The 26129-nt window shown below is 39.9% G+C and overlaps 1 protein-coding gene across 16 annotated transcripts in view; it reads left to right on the top strand.

The window, feature by feature from the left end:
* The window catches only part of DTNA (dystrobrevin alpha), a 230448-nt gene that overhangs the window by 107172 nt on the left and 97147 nt on the right, over positions 1-26129 (top strand). For all 16 annotated transcript variants that reach the window (XM_072852538.1, XM_072852536.1, XM_072852534.1 and 13 more), the window contains one exon: positions 22923-22990. In XM_072852538.1, coding sequence (XP_072708639.1) covers positions 22924-22990 — 67 coding nt within the window. In that variant the 5' untranslated portion in view covers position 22923. The remainder of the gene's footprint in view (positions 1-22922; positions 22991-26129) is intronic.

Genomic DNA, 26129 nt, shown 5'->3' with positions numbered 1-26129 from the left:
TTGTCCCCCAATAAACCTGCAGTGAGATAGTCTCTGGCTCTGAACATCTAAGATGAAAGCTCCTGTCCAGATCCTGTGCTAAGGAAAAGCTCCTCTCTGTGATTCCACTACCTTCTCCGTCAGCTTTAGGCTATACTAATTAATTAATCTATGACAGGACTCCTTCTCCCTCCCTGCCTGTCCCATGTAACCTAATCCTCATATACATGCTTTTGTGTGTGCATATACACACAGATGCACACACAGACACACTTGAAGTGAGTCGTGTATGCTTGCTGTATGTCATTAGACACAAATCGTTGAGTTTGGGTTGCGTTACTTTGGTTCTCATGATTTCCAAAAAGAAAAATGACTGAAGAAAATATTAAATGCCACGAGCTCTTTTATTAAAGATAAGTGACATAAGAAGTGCTATCACATTGGGTCAAGGAGAGTGAAACAGGCACAAACTGCAAGTCTCCCCTTCCTTTTACCGAGAAGTTAGCCTACTAGTTGTGCCAAATTGTGTCCTGATCTCCTAAAATGCTGAAGTAACCCTGGCTGGCTCTGAGGCCGACCATCCCACGCCCACTGCAAGTTGCAGCTGAACACTGGATTGAAAGCAGCTGGATTTGCAGGGCTGAGAGGCACAGTGCCACCTACTTACTAACTGTAATTAAGAATGTTATTTCTCACACATTTATGTCACAAGGTGAAGACTAAAAGCCCGTTAGAGCTGTCTTCAGTTACGGGTATTTTTGTGTGGCGTGCTGCTTGGAATGAAAAGTGGCAGATTAGACTTTCAAGCACCCTTTGACAATGGCAGCGAAGCTGAGGGTGCACTGAGGAATGCTAATACTGGAAAACTAGGAACATCTTGATTGTTAATTCTGCTGAAGTTAGCAGAGCAAAGCAGAAAAAAATTTTTTTTTTTTTCCTTTTCATAACCCCTCAGCTTCATAAATGCATCACACTTCCTTATTGTCAATTTGCTCGGGAAATCACTGCTGACATCTCACCTAAGAATTTATTATCATTCCAGTCAGGCTATCTTTTACTTATACTGAAGATTTCTTGGATTTTTACCAGCTTTAAATTATATTGAAAGTAGGCAGATGAACATTTAAATTAAAAGGTTAATTGAAACTGAAATATTGCACTGGCACAGTTAATTTGTTTCAGTTAATTGAATATTTACAGAACCAAGGCACAAAAAGTTGTGCATGTGTTTCCACACACACAAAAGTAAATGTACTTGTATTCAAAAGGTAAATATCCACTAATAACCCTTAAAACCAATAGTCTGTAAGAGCATATTTCCAAAACAAGGAACGTTTTTCTGTAGCCAAAGGCCGAATTTTTTATAGTTTCCTATCAGTCACCAGTTTCTTTTAGGCTTCTTTAGAATTTATGAGCACACTGAAGTCTTCAAAGGTGTCGAGAGAAAGAGCTTACGTTGTGCAAAGGCTTGGGCCAGGAAACGCTGGTAAGGTCATCTGCCTGACAGAAGATGACCACATATATGATTGTCTTGTCTTCTTTGTGGACTTTTTGAGACTGACCATCAAGATCCTTGTGAGGAAGAGTTGTTAGAGAAATCTGTCTGCTTTTCTTTTCCCTAATTGGAGAGGGGTCAGGCTCTGCTGGTGGCAGGAAAGGGAAACAATGATTCATTCTGGCTTTCTTGGAAGAAACCAGATTTCAGTTAGCTGGCTTTTCTAGGGTGCCTAATTTAACAGCATAGTCAAATTGAGATTTTTTTTCCCTTTGAAAGAACTGTATTCCCAATCTAGGGGGCAAATTCAACAGCAATAGTAATGCCAAAAATAAAGTAATCCGATTATGTCTGTATGAACACAAATGTTTTTTTAGACAGAGCAAGTGCTTGCAGTATGTTCCAAAATAAGGAGTAACACATGTTATTTGGAATATGTTTAAACATGAAAAGTGTGCTTTAATTGGATTATTTTAAAGAAGTTTATGTTTGAAAACATCTAAGCTTAATAAAAATGATACTGTGTAATTTCCTATTCAAAGAAATGTTATGGCCCTAAATAGCAACACAAATGGATTTTTTTTTTCAATATCTAATAGATGGACTATTTTAATTTCTACTTTATTCCCTGTATTAGTTTTCTGACAGGATTTCCATCATCAGGCTTTAGGGAATACACTTAAGTACTGAGGTCTTGAAAGTATGGTAGTTTTTAATCTTTAGCAAGTAACCAGTTAGACCTCATTGGCTTTATGGTATTCAAACCTCTCTTCAGATTTTACTAGGTATTTTCCCCATTGTAGCATCTGCCTCTGTTACACAGATTGTGACAAGTGGGAAGGACGCTTTTATCCCCCAACATGACTTTGTGAGTCTGTGCATCATAGCAGCGCTGCAGGAGAGGAGACCGTAGGTAGTCTTGGGCAGTGAGGTGGATGCGAAGGTCAGGATGCCTCCTGTTCCGCTGGAAGTGGGGCCATAGCTCTCTTCAAAGAGTATTATCCCACCCTATAACTAACTGTGTCAGTTCTGAGCAACTTAAATGTGCTACATTGTGTGGCTTGAGAAACAAAGCCTAGTCCTTTGGCCTCTCATCAAAAGAGTTACTGTTTGATTTTGATCATCTTTTGTGAGCCGTTCATTGTTTTCCTCATGCAGCACACACACAGCTCCCACATCAGCAGTCACCCAGCAGATGCGACGTGCCCAAATGCTTCTCTAGTAAACTGCTTCAAACTGATGTATTGTTTGTGAGTAGGTTGACCAAAAATACCTGTTGTTCATTCTGTGAGCCTAGTGTGTTTGTTCCATGTTAGAAATGTAGCTGTCGACCTCTGAAAACTCTGCATGGAAAACGCAATACGTTCGTTGTATTTCCCTACTGCTCCGGTATTCTTACTGCCTTCCCCTCGCTGCCTTGCCATCCCCTTCTCTCCCCATCTGTCCTATTCTTCCTCCATCCTCACTACGTATGTGCAATTTTTTGCCTCTGTTGTGCTATTCCTTGGACCGGACTTGCATTTTCTAACAGCCAGATGCTCTTCCTTCAAATCCGTTCTTTAACATTTATGCAAGGAATCTCTTTTTCTAGCTCTCATCACCAATAATCCTTACTCCTTTTCATTCCCTTTGTTTCTGTATGTCTTGTCTTCTGTTTGCCCTGTCTTTGGCAGCAAGGTTTTCCTGTGTTCATGAAGCACTGGTTACCTGTACGATTCTCTGTGAGCGTTGATTGTTATCAGCACTGTGGTTGCACTTACGTTTACCCTTTGGATAGGGCCAATTGCTGATGCTGTTCAGAGATATTAATTGGACTTCACCCACGCTCTCCCATATTGTTGCTTTGCGCCTGATAAAACAACCTATTTGGTGTCCTGCGTATCTGATTGAAATGAGGCATTGCCACCTGCTTGTTATCAGTTAGGGGAAAAGTACTGAAACTGAGGAGCTTTCCCTCTGGTAGACCTTTCCCGTAATGAAGCCCACATCACTCCTGAAGAGAAGCTGTTCTCAGGAGAGGCTGTGAGCAAAGTGTGTGCCTTGATCTACCTGCCTCTAGTTTACATGGCTGCCTTGTGTGTGCAGCACTGGGCTGCCTAGGGCTAACAGCTTCTCCAGGTGGCCCACCAGGCACGAAGTGAGTTTTGAGCTGCCAGCATCGCTGGCCTTCCATCCTGATCTGGAAAGTGACCTTTGGAGGTTCTGGGGGCTGTGGCACCAGGTCGGGGCTCTTGTCTATAGGGCAGCCTCAGGAAGGCTGTCAGAGGGTGGTGGAGGCATACCCTAAAAACGCATAATACTTATTTCTGAAGTACCCCTATGTGCTAGTGTACTAGAGCCTTGGAAACTCCTTCCCTAACTGCTGAGATAATGTGAAATAGGGAAACAAGTGCAGTTTCTGCATCTTGAACACTGAACAATGATCTTTGGAAAGGAAAATCTATGGGAGAAGGTGATGGTGGGGGATTGTGAGCACAGAGGCAGGGGACTACCTGCTTGTAAAAGAAGAAACCTCTTACAGCTGTACCACGTGTAAGGATATGAAACCAGCTCCTGCCGTGCCTTCTTTTTCATGTTGTTGCTGCACCTCACTGCTGAGTCTCCTTTTCAAAGTGATTTTATTACAGTGATATATTAAATGCAGGAAAATGGAGTAATCCTGAGCCATGATTAGAAGCTGAAGAAGGAGGATGTTTTAAGCTAGCCATTAGTAGGGTTTTTTCTCCCAGTTGACAATGTAAAAATCGGTAAATCACATAAATAACTTAAAAGACTAAAAGCAGAATGAAATAATTACTCATTTTGGGTCTGGTTTTGATTTTTAAGAGCCTAAGTGTAATTATTCTGGCACAAGGGACTTTCTAATGGTTTTGAAGCAAACAGAGCTGGCTGGAACAGGAAACCTTGTACCTTCGAACCACCACCACATTTTCTTTAAATGCCTGGGTTTATGATGAATATACACTAAACTGCCGTGTTTTGCAACAGAAATAAGAGTTCTAAGTCAAAAGCTGAAGAGGGAGGTCTTCCTTGCAGGAGAAATTGTTGCTCACCACACTCGGACTGTGTATGGCCAACAGTGAAGCATGCTCTTTGCGGGGCTCTCTTTCCAACCTGCTCTCTGCTCCTTCTCAGTTAAGCAAGGGGCACATCTCAGCACATTTAACTAAGCTGCATGGTGAAAGAGAAGTGATTTAAAACTACTGAAATTGTAGGAGTCTTTTTTTGTAAGGCAGAGAATGTATCAGGTAGGTGCAGAAATAGATCTCACAGTTCAGAAATAGGTTTTGAATAGCAGAACATCCCAGGCCCTTAAGTTCTGGGCAAAGTTCAAAGAAATCCTTCCAGAAAGCCAATTCAGAATTCAGCCAGGCCATTCTGTTCCCATTTGTCTCTCTAAAGCCTAGGAAATGAGAAGGAGTTTAATCAGCAGTCCACCAGTACAATTAGTATTAGCTCAGAAAATTTTCCTCAGTTTGGGGTGTGATTTGGCAATGTAGAGAACAGCTACAGATCTGAAAATAGTGAGACAAGGAGCAGAAAGTGCTTTTGCTCCCTTTTGCTAAGCTCACATCTATGTATTTTGAATTCTGACCAAAACCCAGGGTGATATAAAGTTGTAAATAGAATAAGGACAACATTGCAATGATCTCAACAGTTAGTAAAAAAAAAAAATATTAAATTTTCTGTTTACCAGAAATGTCCTGCTCTTGTCTATAAAACCAAAGTTTTATGTGTAAATTATAATTTCTAATAGAAATAAAATACTCTATGCAGCGTATTTTAAATTGAGTGCTACCACATGAGAGAAAATGTGTCTTCATAATGATATTTCTGATCTTGAGTTAACTGTCAACCCAGGACATTAATATTGTGCAGTTGCAACTGTCGGAAGGGGATAGTAAAAATCTGAAGTTCCATTCCAGTTTCTGAAACTCTGATCTTTTATAGAAGTAATACCAGGGCTGTAAGTGCATTCTACCTGGGAAAATGCTGATCCATCTTCCCTTCTACTACAGCTGGTCAGATGCGAACAGAAAAGTCCCACTTGGTGTGCTGGAGTGAGAACAGACCGTGACTCTGCTGTCTTCAACGTATTCCATCTGGCTTTTGCAGCTCCTTGCAAAGGGCAAGACCGCGTGAGCTACTGCTAATTAGAGTCCTGTCCCTTTAAATTCCTGTTATATCAGATGAAAAATTGGAATGTGAAAACACGTGCAGGCCAGGAAGAAGAGTTTAAGTGGTTATGCCTGCATTTTAAAATAACTTTTTTTTCCCCCACCATGATTTATTGCATAAAAATAGCCAATATTTTAAACCTCTCTCTGCTGGGAGCGTCCCATGCAATCTCTGTGCCTTTTCATCCTCTTTTCTGTATTCACTGTTTGGTAGATACACTTTTCCTATCAGCTAAGGATAGATTACTTTCATTGGAATCAGTGACTGAAATTATTACATCAAGGTCATTAGGTTAATTTCCTATCTTTGTAAAACAGCATATAATTTTAAATCCAAAATTATCTAAAGTGGATAAAGATGTGGAAAAAATGAGCTGATATAATGATGCATAAAATCTCCCATCAGTGAGTATTTCACATCTGCCACTTAAGGATGAACAAGATTGTGTCATTTATAACAAATGCCACCTTTTTCACTGAGAATCTTACAGTACTTGAAGAACAGAAGTGACTGTTGATCCACACATCGCTGTCATTCATTGCTTATCAATTGTTATTTCTGATGTTGCTGTTCTGTTGTCTTGACTCCCCCTTGATTGTGAGTCTGTTCACATTACAATTTAACCTTGCAGCATTCTAATTTTAACACTGCAACACTACAAAATAGACAAACATACAGACTAGACTCTGTTTTCAAAAGGTGATGTTTATTTTCATTGTTCAGCTTGATTGGGGGGGGGGGGGGGTGAGAACTCTTCCTTTGTGAAAGGCAGACACCTAATGGACATCTTACAATATATCCAGAAATAGAGGTATCCTAAATCGCAGGTTACTTTTGAAAACACAGGCCATTATGACTAAAATTAAACATAGGTAAAATCCTGGCAAAATTGACTTCATTGTCATTGAAGTCAATGAAAGCCTTTCCATTGATTTAAGTGGATCTGGGATTAAACTCTGTATTTTATTAAGAGCTTTTACTTTTTTCACATGCAAACGTATGCACCCTTTCTATTCCCTTTTCTGCTCTACGTGTACTGTGCTGAAAAAGAGCCACTTAAAAGCTGGCAACCTTTAGGAAAGATGGCCTGCCAGCAGCAGAGAAGCATTAACCGGTGCAGGCCAGGCATGGCTGCGTCCATCAGCCAGTGCCTTTAGTTCCCAAAGGAGAGGGTATTTCACTTGACAGGACTGCAGCAAAAAACTCCAGGTGGATTTCAACAGGCTTCATCTCCCAGTGTTAAAAGGAGAAATTTCAGACATATTTACTGAGGCTTTTGAGTTCAATGCAACACGTTTTCCGTAAGACGGCATGCAGGCTGCATTTGTGAAACTATATTGTTACAGCAATTTAAAACAACGTATTGGATATCAACTCAAGGGAGTAAGTCTTCAGCGAGCTAAGCCATACCAATACTCAGAGTAAATGGCTTCTGACTTTTAAAAGTGTTTAAAGTGTTTGTTTCCATGGACAGATGTTAGTTTTGCCCTTTCTCTGTGTGGCAGAAATCTGAGGAGCAGGGACCAGTGTCAGGTCTGTCTTGTTCCAGGTGTTGATCCTGACAGATTGCCTGGGGGCCTCAGCAATGGAGCAAGTACTATTGCATTTTACAGTGGACATCCTTAAGGGAGAAGCAGGGGTTGTACCAGGATGCCATGTTTTCAAAATAAAATTTGAAGTGTTTGTTCCAAGCAAGAGAAATTTGCCACAATATTTTGCTCCAGTACTCATGGTAACTCTGGCCAGGAGCCCTCAAACGCAAATCTCCCTAAGCGCCTGCTCTTCGTCGTTCAGGGTAAAACTTTGGCCCAGCCCATGAAAAAAACTGAAACCTTTATTTTAAAGAACAGGCATTTACTTTCCCACACGATTATCTGCCTGGAATACAAGATAACTGTTTACTGAGAAAAAAGTAAAAAAAGACATTTTTCTTTTTTAAAGTCACCCTGTAAAAAAGATGAGAAGTGTACACTAAAGTCCCTTTCTTTCCAAATCTGTATTTTTTCCTCATAAATATCAGCATAAACTGATACATATACTGAAGTTTGCATTTGTTGCAGATAGATCCATGACTTCAAGAACAAGTAAAACACCTTTGTACCAGGACAGAGATAGTCCAGATGCTGTATCTTGCCTGGAAGGACAGGAAATCTGTGTAGAAATCTTTTTCATGGATAGGGATATAGCAGAAAAGATTATTCTGAGTAGCTGTTGCCTGCGGGAAGCTTAAAAAGTTGAATTTTAAAAGGTTTTCTGTCCCATATATGTTCAGGTGTTACCTGTTACCTGTTTTGCAGTCAGTGTTTGCAATACTAGGGAAACAAATATAAAACAAACTCACTTTTATCCTGATGTAACCAAATGTGTGCAGATGTGATCTCTGTTTGTTTGGTGTGCATGAGGAGAATGGGAACATCTTTTCTTTGGACATTTGAGAGAGTACTGTATTTGATTTTTTTCTAATCCTTTGCCATATCAAAAACTGAGCAATCAGGACAAAGATTATGTGATGTGTCTTTTTGATCCGAGCGAATACATTATTCAAGCCTGATAAGGTGCCTTTTTTTTTTTTTTTAATGTTTGTACCTAGCTTTTCTGTTGAAATTTTAGAGGTGAACAGAAAGCGTTCACATCTGAAGAACAGGATGTGGTGCTCAGTATTCTTCCTCTTCAGAGTAGCTCACGTAAAATTGTTCCAGGATCTGAGTTTTTGGCACTGTTCAAGGATTCAGCTGATGTCATGAACTGTTGCTGGCAGATGCAGCAACTTCCAGGGGCTTAAAAATGTTGATTCTCCAACTCTTTCTTTTTTAAGTGCATTAGTTTATCATTTTTATGTGTATGTATTTTTACAGTTTTATAAATTTATAAACTTACAAAATTCTAAAGCTTTTTAATGAGTTCTAGTCTCCCCCTCAAGACGGTGACACCGTTTCAGTCAGTACATTTTCAGCAAATCATTCCGAAATGACCTGCTGAAATTTAGCTACTTGTGTCTCAACCTTGAGTATTTTTCTTGTATAGCTAACATGATTATAAAAAATGTGTATTTTTTTTTTCCTAATGTAAGATCTTAGATTAAAATAAAGTTTGAAGAGATCCTGTTATGGGTTTGGGGGTTTTTTTGCCCTCATTATTTTGACCTTATTAATGCTGCAGGTTATTTATAGCTCCATGACTGCTATGTTAAAACCTTCGCAGGCAGACTGACTCTATCAGAAACTGTGTATTTGAAAGACTTGCAGGGTTGCTGCTACTTTGGACCAGGATCTGCTCCACCCTAGCTTCTCACGGACCCTTTGGGGCTTCTGCTCTGGGAAGCCCTGCTGATGTAGCCAGCTCATATGACTGACATACAAATGCTACCTCCAGAAGCACTACCCTGTAGTATTTTTCTACCTCACCCAAATCTCTGTGATGTTGTGCATTAGATGATACAACCTTAAATAGCCTGTTGCTGATACAGTGAGGAATGACTGGCACTTGATACAAATGAATCTCCTGGCGTTGGAGATTGCCAGTGGAAATCCTTTCAGTGCTTCTCCTCAGCTGCAGAAAAATGTGTACGCAGGGAACACCACCAAAAGGCCTTTCTTTGCCAAATATTTCAACACTTTACAACATGTAAGTCTGTTCCAAGGAAAGGTATTTGTCCTCTCTGGCTGCTATACAAATAGGATTGAGTGGCAAAATTGTAAATAAAATAAATAAGTAAAATAACATTGTCAGCAACTGGAGAAAAAGCCTCTCTGGCTCTTTCAAGTCCCCTTTTCAACTCATTTGTGTTGTAAAACCACACTTCCACAGGCTTGCTTAGAACCAGGCCTGCAGCTAAATATTTACCCAATAGATTTTGTTAAATCTGTTTCAGTGCCTCTGGAAATGAATTCACACCTCTGATTCCTAAGTACCCTTTGCCTCTGGGCATCTGTAGTGAAATGCAGGTATTAGAAGAGCTGAAATCGAGTTGAGATAACTGATAACCTGAGTCAATAAGCAATGGATTGAGAAGGCGGAATGATCTGTTGCCTCTCCAGGGTTTGGAAATGGAAATTTTTGAGCTGAAAAGCTGAGCTGGAGTGGGGTATATCAGGTCCTTCAGATCATGCTTGGGAAGTATTTTCAGTGCCTGTTGTCAAGCTTCCTGCGACCTCCAGGTCAGCTCCAGCCCTTCCCAGGTTGGATCTCCTGGAGAGAAGGCAATGTGCTTGGGGAGGTGCCACCACCCGCTGCAACAGTGGGAGAGGTGAAGAGAGAAGGCAAGCTCTTCTGTGGGAAATCAGCAGCAGCACATGGAGACAGCCCACACAGCTGGGCCTACAACTGGAGCACGAAGGACACTGTCTTCCTGGAATTGCCTTGGTCAGGGGACAAGGAAAAGCCCTGGTCAGCTCAGACAGCCTCTCCAAGACCCTGAGCCCTGCAATGGGTTGTATTCAGTCTCTCTGGCAGAACAGTCCCCTGTGGGCCAGACACAGGTCAGGAGGAGCTAAAGGTTGACCACTAACCCCACCAGAAGGTATATCAGATAATCCCACCAGTTTTCTTGGCTGCTCAGTGTATTGTGCTGTGTTAATTCATCTCACCTGTTAGTCCTGCCCCTTAGAAAAGGGGCATAGTCCTGGTCCTCCTCTGCCGAAAAGTTTTTGCTCCTCCCGCGGACTTTGCTGCAGCTCTGTCTTGCTCTTGCCCGGGATCCTGCTACACAGGACGCACCTGGTTTCCTGATGCGGAGCCCCACCTCTGACCATGTCTGCCGCTAGACCTGGGCTTGTTATATCCTTGCTTCTCAGGTTTCTGATCCTGAATGGTTTTGGCTTGGCTACCTGGCTCTGATGTGGTCCCTAGCTCTTCGAAGCCAATACGTCATAACAATGCCTTGTGACAGCAGAGCAAGGCTGACCGTTGTTTCTCCTTCCATCACGTAGGTTTGCCTTTCCCCTTTGCACATTGCAAAGGCCTTCACCAAAGGCCAAGGTGGGAGCGTGAGCAGCATTCTCTTGCAGACCACCGGGCAAATGTACCCCTGTCCACAGGCAGGTTTGTAATTTGAGAAGTGGAAGAGTTTGCTCCAGGAAGTTCTCCTATGTTGGGGCTCTGCATGTAGGTCGAGCACCTTATAAAAAGTACCAGTTAATTTAGCCCAGTCCAAAAAAATCACCTGCCAGAACTTCTTTTAGTAGAAGGTAAAGAACATATGAGGAGGCACTTGCGCCAAAAGGCTTTATCTGCTCCCTTTTCTAATGGAGGGGCAGCTTCTTCACACTAGCACTGGTCCTAGTCACCTTGTGTCTTTAATACACTTCACTAACTTGTAGGGTGCTGTGTTATTGTCATCTTTCTCACAGGTAAAAGTGGAGTTTGGCAATTCTTCCATCTTTTTCATGTTTCAGCCTTTGGCATCTGTTCAACACAAGGGAGAGATCTGAGCCCAGTGCCCACAATCCAGCTGTGTGGTTTGCTCTCTTCCTTTGCTCTCCGTTTACACTGGAGGCTAAGGCAAGAAGCAGTGTGGTTAGCCGTCACTGAGCAGTGTGGTACAGGACATCACAACTCCGTGATACAACACTGGGGAAGTCTGAGAAATCAGAATTCAGTAGAGGCGAATGGATGGTTTGGGAAGAAGAGACAAAAGAAAGGTAAAAGTGGAGGCAGAAAGAGCATGAGGGAATAGGATGTGGCTGCTGAACTAGACTGTTTTAAAGGCTGTATGTCTAAGAAACTGAATAACCAAATACGTAAGAGGAAAAAGCATATATACAACTTGGGAATGGAACATGATCCTCTGCTGATAAAACTCTCTTACATGCTATTTTATACCGTCTGAGAGTCTGGCCCAGAAACACTTCTGGAGTCTCTATTTCACCTCATTGAAAATACAGTGTTGGGCATACAATATATGTTTCAAAGATTTATTGGGATAGTTTTAAAAGCCACAGACTGTAGGGCATTCACCACATCTCTTGAGAGACTGTCCACAGCCTCATACATCTTTCACTTCAGAGTTCCCTGTCAAGATCGGACATTTTCTGTGTTTAAATATCATTCCTTTTATTCCTAATTAAACCCTGTGCATCACACCTAATAATTCTCTCCTCAACATGAACAGCAGGTAGCTATTTTATTCCCAGCTCATCAGCATTTAACAAAACTGTATAGATTTGATGTTATTCTCTTCCCAGAAATCAGACCCTCCGGTCTCCACCCTCTGAGTATTTCCCCATCTCTCCTCCTCGCTCCTTCCGCTCTGTCAGTAGCTTCCAGACAACTTGGTGCCTAAACCAGAATATAATGGTTGAGTGTGGTTGAACCAGAGCCAAACGAAGGGAGAAGGTCTCTTGCTTCCTGCTCTGATGTGATGCATTTGATAAGGCAGGCCAAAAATACACTGCTGCTTTTTTGCCAGAATGCCCAGAAGAATATTAGACATGGTCTCAGAATTAAGCAAATGATACCTGAGGTGCGAATGCACTTGTTCTTGTTTGCAAATGTCATTAAGCAGCTTAGCTCTAATCTGCTTATTACCAACTTAAACGACTTCAATTTAGATGTCTCTGGACCAAGTTTAGTCTTTGGTGGAACGTGACAGAAGCACAGTCAGACATAAAGTGCTGTGTGACTGTGTCTTGACTGTTTTGGCACCTCTTGTAACCTGTCATTAATGTTATAAAAGCCGTTTTTCCACACAACTTGATGCATTCTGTGCATCCTAGAGCAATGCTTGTGTAGGAGCGTGTCTTCTGTCTCAGCTACCCTTAGATGAGTGTTTCTAAGAAGCTATCTACTTCATTTTACATGAAGAAAAATCTCTTTTACCAACCATTTGGGGATTTCAAAGCGCATCAGGAATCTTTGCAGCCATAGGTGCTGGTTTGATTTGCTGTGCTTTTGGGCTTTCCTGTGCTCCCCTTGGCTTTCTTCACATTCCCTCCTCACCATGGGAAAGGTAAATTCAGGACACTGAAATTTCTCCAGACAAAAGTCTGCTTACAAGTATATTTCTACCAGCTGAAATGTTTATGCTGCATTGGAGGGATTTTTATAACCTAAATGTTCTTTCACAATATAATTAATACTGTTTTATTAAAAATGCTCCTCTTCAAGCATATTTTGCATATACAGCACTAACTCGAGTTTAGCAGGGTCCAAACAGTGTTAGAGGTAATGGGTATATCTGAGAGGAAAGAACAGGATCAGTGAATCATACGTAGCAGCCTGTTTCTGCTGTGTCCGTTTACAAGCATCACCAGCCATTATCTCTGCATTCAATATTTCAAGCATTAGCTTTCTGTTCTGGCTTAGTGTATGAGACTGTTTGCTACATAATTATATTGTATTTCATTTTCTTCTGTACGCTATTGTAATAATGATATTGCCTAATAAAATAATGTCAGATTTTAATTAGGTTAAAAGTAATTTTGTATATTAGGTTTTTTATTTGAGAAAATAAACTAGCCGATAGTACATATCAAGCTATCCATTTTTTTCGTTTGCATTTGCTTTCATTTCCTGTTGTCCTTCACCTGTTGAAATAAGGGTGAGTTTTGTCTTGAATTGTTTTAAGTTATTACAGCCCTTCACAGCCTTATGTCTAACATATTGATGTTGTAGTGAGGACATAAGATGCCTGGCTTACTATTTATTAAATGGATAGTTTTGCAAAAATTCCTGCTCCTGGTAAATAGCTGCACCTTATTAATCACTGAAATGAATTAACTAGACTAATGTGAAAGGGTATGGTAATAGTGTATGAAAGTAGTCCAGCAGCGGGAGGCCTAAATTTGCTGGGAGGTGAAGACAGAATACATTTGCATCAAAGACAGTTCTGTAACAGAAAAGCTTATGCTAACCTTCTGTGGTGGGATACTTGAGGAATAAGCAGTGATGTATGAACTGACATAAAATGTAGTTCTCTTCGCAGTTCACTTTTATAAGAGTGCCTGGAATAGCATCTCAACATACATCCAAATAATGAAGAGGAGAAGGATGAAAAGGGGAAAGATTCTTGTGCTTCTTACACCCTTCTCTTTAATTCTTTAATTCCTTTCTTTTCCAAGTGACCTCAGTACTCTGTAAACTTCCACATCACATGCAGAGGAGGTATGTTCTCTGTTAGATACATCTCTGCACGTGTCTAAAGCTTATCTTGTGTTGGGAGATATTCTGACTCCTCCTTGAAGTGCCATTTCCAAGTACATTCCCTTTTATATACCCTGTTTGTAGGCTGTCCTTTTTGTTCGACATTTATTAACGACTAAATAGAAAAACCTTTGAGCCCAGTTCAGCAGTCCATTCTTCTAAGTACTCGGTCAGCACAATGGAATTCGGGCATATGCTTTGAGCCCAGTGTGTGTGTAAAGGCTTTGCAGAATAACGACAGATTAAAGAAAGCTTTTGTTGAACTGGAGCCCATCTGAGTTTGCGTTTCCTATGCATTCACCATTAGAGGACTCAGAAATGTTTGTATTGGCCTGTAATTTCTTGTCACTTAAATTTTTACAAATTTAGACATCTCATTGCTTGGATTTTTTTCTGCTGTTTCTTCTGTTGCCACATGGTACTGCCAGCCTACCTGTTCTGTTTCTGTTGGATATAATGATTGTGTTGCTGTACTGCTGGGGTGATTATTCATGGGTATGCAGGCAAACAAGTTACGGAATGAGAATGTACAGACACTGATTTTAATCATTCTGACTTTGGGATAATTAGTATCCTAACTAAATACCTTGACGACTTAACTATTATAGCTAAGGCTGCCAAGGTAAATCTTTTTAACAATGCACGTTGAACTTATTTACCCACCACAAACTGAGAGACTTAGATGTGTGTCCTTCACCTGGTACCTGAAAACAGAATTAAAAGGAACAAGTCAGCATCTGCTTTAAAAGAATCTTCAGCTGAATGCAGCTACCGAAATGATCAAGTTGTATCACTTTTACCCAAGCCATCAGGCCACTCGCAGAAGGGATGTGGTGAGGTAAAAAAGAGAAAATCTCCCATTTCCTTATTCCCTGACAATAGCTAATTGCTAAAAATGCCTTCTTCAGATATTAATTAGATCAGCCTGTAGCCTGCTCTTACTTGCATTAAGGATCTGATTTCTCTCTGCGTGAGATTCATACAGACTCGGTAATCAAAGCTTTTTTTGTCTCAGAAGCTATACTTAACCCAAATATGCTCATAAATTCGTTAATTCCCATCCGAGTACCATTCTGCTGTCCTAGTGCCTGCTCTTTAAGACAAATTAACAGCTACCATTATGAAAGAATATATGTGAACAATTTCATCAGTGCCTCATCATTCTTTCATTTGTAATTTATTTTCCACCTTTCCCCCAGTTAGATCTGGAGAGACTTGGATTTCCATGGGAATGTTTTTAAAGATTCTTTTTTTTAGCTGTGTTCTTTAGATTTAATTCAGACTACTTTTTCATGAATCTATTTGTTATGATATTTCAGAAAATTAAAAAGTGGAAAAAGGCCAAAGGTGTCTATTTCAGGCATAAAGATGAAAAAGTTTAAATTCTTCTTGGTTCTCAGTTGAATAATGGAAAACTCTTCTTAGCTGATAAAGTTTTTTCAACTTCTCTAAATCAATGACTATTCAATTAATTGATTGGATGCCAAAACTTTTGGTCAGGTAAGGTGACAAAAGCCAACAGCCTCTCTATTAACTAATTTGTTTGACTACCCAACAATACTTAATTTTAGTGAAAGATTTTCACAGTACACACAAAGGAGCTCAATAATTTCAACTGCCTGGGTATGTATCTTCTCCCACAGCTACCATTTGGTTTATTTAGATGTTTTTATAATTCTAAGGAGATGAAAGTACCTACTGTCCTACAGCAAATAATCATCAAATCCCTATTTACAAAAACTGACAACTTGTATTATTAAAATTGGCAGAAGCCAGGAAATGCTTCCCAACACAATTGTATCAGTGACAGCTTACTGAAATGAATTTGGGTTTAATTATGGCAGCACAAGAAGAACTGAAAGGTCCCTTTGACTAAGTAGGAGTTTAATTATATGTGAAATCCTGCAGCCTCCTTTGTGTCTCTACAATGGCAAATAAAAAGACCTGAGAGAAGACCAGAGTACCAAAGTATCAGAGTATCAATTACATGCTTCCTGTGATAAAGTGCTTATAACTTTTTATCCCTTGAGTTTCATTACAGTTTTCCCTATGAATTATTCTTTGCCTAACCAACTGAAAGAAGTAGAATTGCAAATTTGAGTGTTTAAAGGTGATCAATACTTTATTGATCATGTTTTTTAGAAAAATAGTAAAAAAAACCAACACATATGTTGAAGGAAAAGCTATAGTTTGGGTGAAATCCAGGTCCCTGATGAGGGCATGGCAAAACTCCATTAACAGATTAACACATCAGACAAGCAGGTTTGACATTGTATATCACCAACTTTTGTGTCTGAGTTTTGGGGTTTTCTTCTTTTTCTGGAAAGTGTTTTGAGTGTAACAAAAAATAAATTACTGTTAGCAGAAGTTATTTCTAACTACCTCTCAGCTGAACTAAGGCTCTGGAACATTGTGCATGCATATAAAGGAAATAAATATCTGCTTTATTTGTTTTAAAATATTTAATAAAACTTAGATGAAAAATAATTTTAAAATAGCATTTGAATAGAACTTTGAAAAGCTGTATTTAAATCTGTAACAGTTACCTAAAATCAATCCCTACTGTTTATCAGAACTGTTTATCAGAAGTGATGGCAATGAAGCACTGAGAAAAGTTTTTTGGAGCTGACCAAAATGATTTTATTGGATCATTTTATACTCTCAAAGGGTGAAAACTATTTGAAGCACTGAACAGTAGTTTTCTTTCCATGTTTCATCCAATAGAGTAGTTTCTTGTAGTGCCAGGAAGGCTGACTCTAAAAGAGTGTGGTTGGAAAAACATACCTAAGCAACTTTTTAAAGACAGTTTTGTAAAGTTTCACATATATATTGTAAGTCTCAATTATTGGTTTTCTTAGATGTCTTTCATGTCTGGAGTAGGAAGATTCTCTGTTATACAAGAGAAGTTCTCCTTTGTGTTGCAGAGAAAAGCTGAAAATTATACTCTGCAAGCACCCATAAAAAGCAGAAAAGCAATGATTTTGGGATGTATTTTGGCCTAGTTCATACTAGTTTGAATTCCTAAACTTGATAATGCCTAGTGCACATGGAAAGTGACTGGTGGTTCCTTTGTTCCCTGAAGCCAAACAGTCACGATATCCTCTGCTAAAGTTCTGATTCTGTACAGTATTAAATATAAAATTAGTCTATTTTGACTCTCATGTTTTCTATCTTCAGATTGCCCTTTCTTTCTTTAGTGATGAACCTCTTCACAATTTGTTTTTTAGACCTCACAGATAAGATTTGCATAGCATTCAGACTTCCTTGAAGACTGAGTGTTAGGAAAATGAGTTGCAGTGGGTGCCTTATTAGGCTTTTCTGACAGTTTTCTACTAAGGATACGAAGCTCCCAAAAGGGGAACTGATGAAAAATCTGTTGGAAAATTCTTTCTTAAAAACAAGAGACACATTTTGCTAAAGGAATAAATCAAGAGAGAATTTCAATTTTTTTGTAATATTAAAATTGCAAAATATGACAAAAATAAGAAGAGTCAGACTTGCTGAGGCTCATGTTGGAGATGAGCTTAGCAACGGCTTTTATTTTCCTCCTTCACTGTAAATGCTCATCTAGATAAAATACAAACAAGCACTATAAGTGCAATGCAATTATACCTAGCCTCAGGAAAGAGCATTGAAAAATTTTATTATAGTGCCAAAGATTAGTCCTGGAATTTAAAGCTGAGAGAGACCTATTAGGGACCTGCTTCATTAAAAGATGTGGAACAAGACATTCATAAGGCACCAATAAATCCATTAAGGGGAAGAGGGCTCTGAAATGGCCTTTCATGATTCTTGTTATTAACTTCAAGGATTGCTGAGGTTGGTGACTTTGCAAATACAGTTTTAGCTAGCACATACTGTCCCTTTTAACTCTCTGTTCTCCAGTCCAAATTCATTTTGAAGTAAGCAGCCATAACTCTCCTCTAGTTAGCTGAGCAGCATCCACCTACCAGTGCTGAATTTGGAGAAAAGGGGGAAAAAAAAGAGGAAAAATCTATGGAAAATCTTCTCTCTCGTATTGCTATGAATCCTGCATGAACAGCACTCCAAACCTAGCTGTTGACTACAGCTTTTAAGTTCCTCATGAAGTCACTGTAAGCTAGACGCTAGCAGGCTCTTTCATTTTCATAAATCAATATTTCTGATGCTGGTAAAGCCTGAAAAGGAATAGCAGTTTGTTACGTATGGAGGACATTTTGATAAAACTGTCCTGAGCAATGGCAGACAAGAAAGCTGTGCAGCTGAAAAATGTTGTCTGCTCAAAGCTGGGTTTAAGTATTGACCAGCTGCATAGAAAATAGCATCTGATTTGTCAACAGTGTGAAAAATAGCCACTGAGAAACCAGCACATTTCTCTGCATCCTAATGCTTCCAATTCCCAGAGATACCAAAGTGAATATCTAACATTTGACATTTCATGGAAGAAAAAAAATAGCTGTTTATATCAGGAGTTGAAGATTTCCTCGCTAGGGAAATGCAGACTGCTCAGAATAAAGGATGCTGGAGCCTGGTTGATAATTTCTTCCAAACAATGGTACTCTTTCCAAAAGTGATCTCGAGATACTCACTGTTGGTTTTACCAGTCTTCTGGAGCAAAACTTCCAGCTAGAAGTTGCATCCCAGAATGCTCCCAAGCGCTTCAGAGCTGCAGCGAGCATGACTGGACAAGGCTTGAGCAGAGGCAAGTGTTTCTCTTTTTCCTCTGTGCCTGCTGCAATGGAAAAAAGAACTTTTATCCAGCCTGAGAGACCATGAGGAATGTCACCGGTCAGGATTCAGAGCCTCTTGTCAAATGCACGGCTGCGTCACAGCCATCACATGGGACTTGATAAATTTTTCATGCCACAATTAATCAATTTCAGCAGACGATTTTGCTCACTGGCATGCTTCCCGCCTCCCCAGGGCACTTCATCCGTCACGGATGAACAGGATGGGGATTTGTGGAAGTGTTAATGGGGTGGCTTTTCTCAGAGCCATCAAACTGTGTGTGCGCGTGTGTGTCAGGTCGGGAATTTTTGACAGTCTCCTGGGAAGTGTGTGGAACTCTCCAGGGGGGAGCTCCTTCTCCAGGTATACAGGCAATTACTTCTTTTGATGGTTTTTTGGAGCTAATGGTTTAATTGTGGCAGGCATTGCTTTTACCACGCATAGAGATAGCTCAAGAAATGGAAGTATACTAATTACAAGAAGGATGACGTAAACCGGGGGTTAATAAAATACGCTATTTACCCTATAAATACTAAAACAAGAAAAACACGTGTGTGAGAGAGAGATTATTACAGTACTCATAAATCAAAGCAGCACAACAGCAAAGGAAAGAGAAATGAGGCATTTAGTTCTCACCTTATGTATATTATATGATATTCCCTCCCAGATTTTATAAACAAATAAAGTATATTAAAAAAATAGACCAACTATGCTTCTGATACACGATAAGCATGAAGATGAAATTGTAATCAAAAGAGTTCAAATCAAACTAAATTATTTCTTTCTTTATTATTTTCCTTCAAGAGCTACTAACGTAAAAGTTTTCAGCTTGAAACAGTGGTAGAAATGAAACATTCATGGTATCTTTTTCAGAGGCTGGAAACCTTATGCTTGGAATGATTTCTGCTCTGGAATGACTGTAATATACTGAAGCCTTAATGCCTTGCTAATTGGTACCTTACTAATTAGCCCGTGACAAGAATTTTAATTAGGTGCACAGTAGGTGTTCTCCCTACCTGCAGTGGAGGAGCTATTTCCTGGGGAGAAAAGTGAAGGGAAAAAGATAGTGGAAGGGATCAATAGAAGACAAATATAATCTAATCCCTACTATAGGAAGAGTGTACATTAATTAATATTTTTCAGAATTATGTCTCTGATAATTTATTCTGTTTTTGTAAAGTACATTAAAGTTCACTTTGTGATTTGCTCTTTTCCCCTGTAGAACAAATTGTACTTTTTTTTCTGTGACTTGATGAGTTATAAGCAAAATGAGAAATATTAGAACATGGCTGTAATCAATTATGCTTATGGCCAGCACCAGTGACTGAGCTGAGCGTATCCCAGGCTCAAAGCATGAGTCTCTGTAATCTGAGTTAAAGAGCTGAGCTGCGTACCTGTGAGCTGGATCAAGGTGAACAAGGCTGAAAAGGGAGATGCCCAACACCCATGACCAATGGCATTAGTTGAGCCTGGGCTGTAGCACATTCTAGAGTTAAAAATGCATACGAAAAGCTTGGAAGACACAGTTGAGTGAATTCCTATCAATGGTGACTCAAAAATAACAATATTGATGAGCATCATCTCTCATTTTTCTTCTATCAGAAGAAGATACGAAGGAGGGGCAGGAGATACCTATCTGAAAATACTGCCACTGCTAATGTTCTCATTAGCTTAATGGCATATATCCCGTTGCAGAGTTTTTTAGGATAGTCATTTGGGATTAAGGCTATTTTAAAATCTGCAAAATACCTAGTGCAGTGAGAGTCTTAAAAATATATATACAAGGTTTCTTCCCTCTCCAAGGAAGCCTGAGTTGTGTGTGTCTAAATATAAAGTTATTTGTCAGGCCTGGTAATCCCCATAAGCCCCAGCAGTGAAAAGGGTGATTCAGTTTCAGTAGATAATGGGACATTCTGAAAAATTATGATCAGGTCCAGGGAACATTTTATATAAGGAGATAGAAACATCAATAAAAGTAAGGGGAGGATGAATTGCACAAAAGGGAAAAACAGTTAATGATTTTTACGCTACTGAAAGGACACTTTAGGAATGGGCTCTCTGAAGGAAGTGGAGAACTTGCTGTACAATTTGCATTATTTGAAAAATACCTTTTTTTTACTTAATTTTGACTGGGAAAATTCTTCTGCATGGTAAGTAAGGTCACAGGTGAGCCTCATTCCAGTGGATGCGCTGTAGATATTTAAAAGCAATAGCTAAGGAATATTTTTATCCAAGAGGCAGTATGAGGGAAGGGAGAATAAAGTTGAACCCCTTTTGTTTTTGGTAAAGTTTGCAGCAATCATTGTGAGACCAGTGATTATTTCACAAATGTTAGAGAACATTGGTGGAATGAAAACAGAAAATTAGTAAATGGAGAAAAATCTGTAAGATTTAAGTGTAAATTGTATCAAGAAACTGAAAGAAGTTGATTTAATCCTTGTGCCAAAATCAAGATAACCCAATCTCAGTCAATTAATATGAACAGTATATAGTCAGAAAACCAGTTGCAGAAGATGGTTTGTAGAACAATTCTGAATACAGGAGAAGTCAGATAAAATGATGATGGCCTGTGACCCACTCTACAAATAATAAATGTTAATCTAAAATCGCATTTCCTCTGAAGTATTCATTCAGCTGCCCTGCCTGGTAAAGGATGCTGTCTTTTCAAAGGGCTTTATTAACCCACCTGTCCTACAAGATCTGGTCATTTACTGTGGCAGATTTATCTCCTACTATGAGTTCGATTAGAAACAGAAAGGAGTGGGGAACTCAAGCTGGGGTTAGTGGGATTACATCGTTTTTCATCTTTTATGGGCAGAGATTTAAGGCTGATCCAGGTACAAAAGATACTACTACTTGCTGTCTAATTAGGATGCGGGTTGGGTCTGGCGTATCCGGAGGTATGTCTTGTTTTGCAGGTAGGCGTGAGTCTTCCCTGACACCTCTAAGCCAGCAAGACACCAACTACCTCCAGATCAGAGGCTGTGTGGACACTTCTGTAAAGCACTATACTGAAAGCTGTTATCTCTGCAGAAAGGCAGGATGTATTAGCTCAGACTTAATGCCATGCTACACACATCTGTACCACCCCCGGCCAAATTAGAGCATAAGGGTGAACTTGAACATCCCTGCAAACAGGCTGCAGCCGTACCCTCTGTCCACTTCCTAGTGGAGCTGCTGCTTGCATCACGAAATGTCCACCATAGATAGCCCTTTAGCAGAGCCTTTATCAGTACTCTGAGAATGGAATAGGCTATTTGGCACAGGCAGTTATAATGTACCACCACTTCATTTGAACAGTGCATTTTGGAAGGAAAAAGAAACCACACAACTCATGTGATTGCCTTCCTTCCTCCAAGAAATAAAAGGAAACTGGTTTTCTATCTGGAGTCCTTTGGTGATGGTAGACTTTAGCATCCAGTACTTTTATCCTTCCTGTTATATACATATGTGGGTTTGCTATGGGATACAGTGGAATATTTTGGATTGCAGGCCTCTACAGAGCATCTCCTTTATATCCCAGGTGGTCCAGTGTTATTTTACACAGTGTAGTTGAGGTAGGGATGTAGATTAAAATGCAGGTCAGAAGCCCTAACCAGACTTGGCAGGGAGGAAAGGATATTGGCTTGCTGGAGTAATTACCCATAGGAAGTGGTGATGCTGACATGGGTTTCATTTTTTTGAGTGCTGCTGAAGATGTTTATCTTTACTCTGAAGGCTTTAGTCTTTTATGGTTTGAATGCCGGCTGTGAAGGAAGCTGTCTCTTTTCTCTATGCTCTATCCAGCAGTAGCACTCTTCGAAATATTCTGAAGATTTTTATATCTGAAAACTGAAGGAAAATGTGTTCTTACTTCTCAGACTTTTACTGGAACTCATTTAATCAGAGACGTACTGTCTTGAATTTGAATAAATATTTGGAGTGTATTTGCTTGAGTAAATATAGGGTATTATGTTGTGGAGTAGAGATTTAGTTGCTGTTGTGTTATTTTTTTGTCTCCTCCACCCAGAATTGGCTAGAAAGGCATCTTCTAAGCTATGAAATAATATCCGAATCTTTTATGATTTCTTCTCTCTTACATAATTTAAACTGAAGATTCCTTATTTAAGAAAAGCTAAAATGAATTTCAGAGCTTGTGTTATGTAAGTCAGTTAGTTACATCAAGCAGAAAAACTGAACATTGCCTTTGGGGGAGAGAGAGAAGGAGAAAACAAATGCTTGAAAGCAGAGTCTAGGGAATGGAGGACAATTTGGGGACCAGCTTCTCTGCAAACCATGCCACAGAGAGGCTGGCAAAAGGCATTGGGTACACATGGAGCACCAGTCAACCTCAAAGGTTCTCTGGGATCGATTATGGATGCTCATGTACGTATGTTCAGTCTGGGAATAATAGTTAACATTTTCACACGATTTTGTCTTCCAGAATGATTGAAGATTGTGGGAAAAGAGGAAATACCATGGCAGAAAGAAGGCAGCTGTTTGCAGAAATGCGTAAGTACTTCCTAGAAATGTTTTGCTGTGATAGACCAAGACAGTTGCAATGCAGTGTTAGTAAAATTTATGCAAGCTTTCCACCTCAAGTAACTGATATCTCCATTTAACACATGGTTTAATGTTGTGAGACCAAAACTACAGGAAAATGGGCTGATTTAACCAAACAGCAGGAGGGAAGGATTTTCTACATCAGATTTTGTGATTGTATTATTTTGATCGGTAGCTTCTTGAGACAAAAATGCTGCAATACACAGGTAGCAATGAAGAGAAATAAAGGTCTCCAAAAGACTACATCTTTTAGTGGGGGTACCTGTAATGGGTTGACCCCAGCCAGCTGCTAAGCACCCACACAACCACTTGCTTAATTCCCAACCAGCCGCCAGCGGGATGGGAGAGAATATAGGGAGAGCAAAAGCAAGGAAACTCGTGGCTTGAGATAAAGACAGTTGATTAAGTGACAGAAAGAGAGAAAAAAAATGACAACAAAAAAACAACAACAAGTGCTGCAAAGGTGGTGGTCACTCACCATCTCCCAAAAGCAGACCAATGCCCAGTCAGTCTCCGAGCAAAGTCCACCTTGGAAGACAAAACTCCCCACCCCCTTCTTTCCCTACCCCAGTTTTATTGTTGAGCATGACATTATATGGTATGGGCTATCCTTTTGGCCAGGTGGGGTCATCTGTCCTGGCTGTGTCCCCTCCCAACCTCTAGCCCACCCCCAACCGACTCTGGGAGGGGACAGAGTAGGAAACAAAAAGGCCTGGATGCTGTGCAAGCACTGTTCAGCAATAGCTAAAACATCGGTGTGTTATCAACACTTTTTTAGACACAAATGTAAAGCACAGCACCATGCAGGCTGCTATAAAGAAAGTTAACTCCATCCCAGCCAGACACAGTACAGGGACTCATATACGACATACCCCATCTCAGCACATGTTTTATAGTTTCCAGGGAAGCTTTGTGTTCCCTGCAGAATAGTGTGTCAGGATGTACTATACTAACAATGTTCCTGCAGTTCTCTTGATGGTCATCTCTTATTTCTCTTACAAAAAATCCACCACTTCTCAAGAAAATTCTATTACGTATGAAGTTTGAGACTGTCGCCCTGTTACTAGATTTACCTAAGTTCTGTCTGTAATTACTAAGCTTCCTATTATTTGTCCCCTGCAACATAGTAAAAAAAATGACAGAACATCTCCCCCATCTTCCGGGGGAGACTAAGATGAGCATTAGTGGGACATGAGCAACTGTGCACACTGAAGGGCCGGGTCTGTGCTGGTGAATTAAATGGGCTCGGGACTGTTCTCCAGGGGTGAGCCCAGGGGTGACCGAGTGCCCTACGTCTGCGCTCCTGAGCTCTCCAAATTGAGGACTTCTCATTCAGATGGCCTACTGAGAACAGTCTTGGCCTGTTCCACTGTGTCCACTAGCTTTGTTGTGCCCTGTAATTATTTCAGTATCACACAAGGCTTGCTGTTGTAAGTCAGATGGATATTTCTCTTGTCCCTGATGTACAACATGCTGGACTAGTGGAGGGAGAGGTTGTTCTTTGGCCAGACACAAAAAAAAAAAAGAAAGAAAAACAAGAAAAAAGGATGATGCATTTGTCCATTATCAGAACATACTATACTTTTAATTAGAATTATAGAGAGGACTTGAGCTTGTATCAGCTAAAGTCAATAGCACAACTTCCATTAACTTCAGTTAGTTTGAAATAGTCCTAAAATGGAAGATTTAAATGGAATATTTAAGACTTTGCTGTGAGGATTTATGCTTTGTTCCCACAGTATTGAAGGCTGTTTTGCTGTTGGGTTGTTTTGAAGGAGTTAAGGAGGTGTTGGGAAAATTTACAATCAGTAGTTGGAGGTGGAGGAGGGACTGTTTTCCCATACTGTACGCAAATAGTTATTGTCTACTATTTTTTCTTTCACATTTTAGTATTTTGACGTATTTACTTGAGTCTGGTTTATCTCACATGTGCTTTCCTTTTCTATTTGCCTGCCTTCCTTCCTCCTCCTACTACACATGCATGCAGAGAACTGGGTTCCAACTAGGTAAAAAGAGGGGAAAATATTAAGTCTTTGTGAAAAACTAAATATATTTTAGGCAAAGAAATGTCCATATTCATAAAACACTGAATTTTGCATTTTGAGAGTCCCTTGGATTTCCGTGTGTGTAAAGGGTGTGCTTTACTGAAACAGAAGCTCAGCCTGGCTTTGCCTTCAGGTGGCCTCAGATATGTGCAAGCCCACACGATCCATCTTTAACAAAAAACATGTGCTCCACATGCCCTACATACTATGGGCCATGCGAAGCTTCTTGTCATTACAACAAACACAAGCTTCTGGTAAAAAGTGAAACTCCACAACCTGCCGATGTTAGAGGAAGAAAATTCATAATATAGAGGACTTTGCCAGTGTTTTAGGTTCTTGCAGTTATATCTGCAAGTGTGTGATTAAAACCCCACAATACTTCTAGAAAGTGAGTCGTGTTCCAGGCTACACAAGCCAGGAAAAAAAAAAAAAATTCCACTTTTTTTAAGTAGGAAATTTGTTCTGAACAAGGAATAGGTGGATTTGACTCTCACTTTAGATTTAGACCACTATGTGATTTTCCCTGTATTTAAAGAAGTTTAGTTTGACTTTTTTGTTTCCTGGCCTTCAGAAAAGGCATCTTTCTAGTTCCAAATTACAAACTTCTGTCATTAGTATCCTAATCAATATTATCTTCTGTAGAGTCCTGTGGTTAAAGCTTAAATTGTGTCTTTTATCTCAAAATGCACCATTGGACGTCAAATCACTCGGCTACCCTTAGTCTTACCTGACATGCTCAGGTATATCCAGACCGATGAAGAAAGTTCAAAATGTACATCACTGTTGTTCTGCTAGCACATATTATCCAGCAAGAAAACAGCAGCCAAAGCTTGCAATGGATCCCTTTATTATTTTTGCAAACTGCAAACAGTGTTACATGAGATGAGCATATTCAAAGGAAACAGAGTAAAACACTGCCAGTGGGCAAAGGGAAGGAGAGGCCACTGGCAATCCTGTAGGCAAGTTACAAATTCACAGTCTCATTTGCCGTGCTCAGTCCCGTGCATCTTTCCACTTGTTTTTCAGGAGTTTCCATGTAAGTG

This window comes from Ciconia boyciana, chromosome 2 (genome assembly GCF_034638445.1).
Source record: "Ciconia boyciana chromosome 2, ASM3463844v1, whole genome shotgun sequence".
Classification (NCBI taxonomy): domain Eukaryota; kingdom Metazoa; phylum Chordata; class Aves; order Ciconiiformes; family Ciconiidae; genus Ciconia; species Ciconia boyciana.
This window is presented reverse-complemented; position numbering and strand designations above follow the sequence as displayed.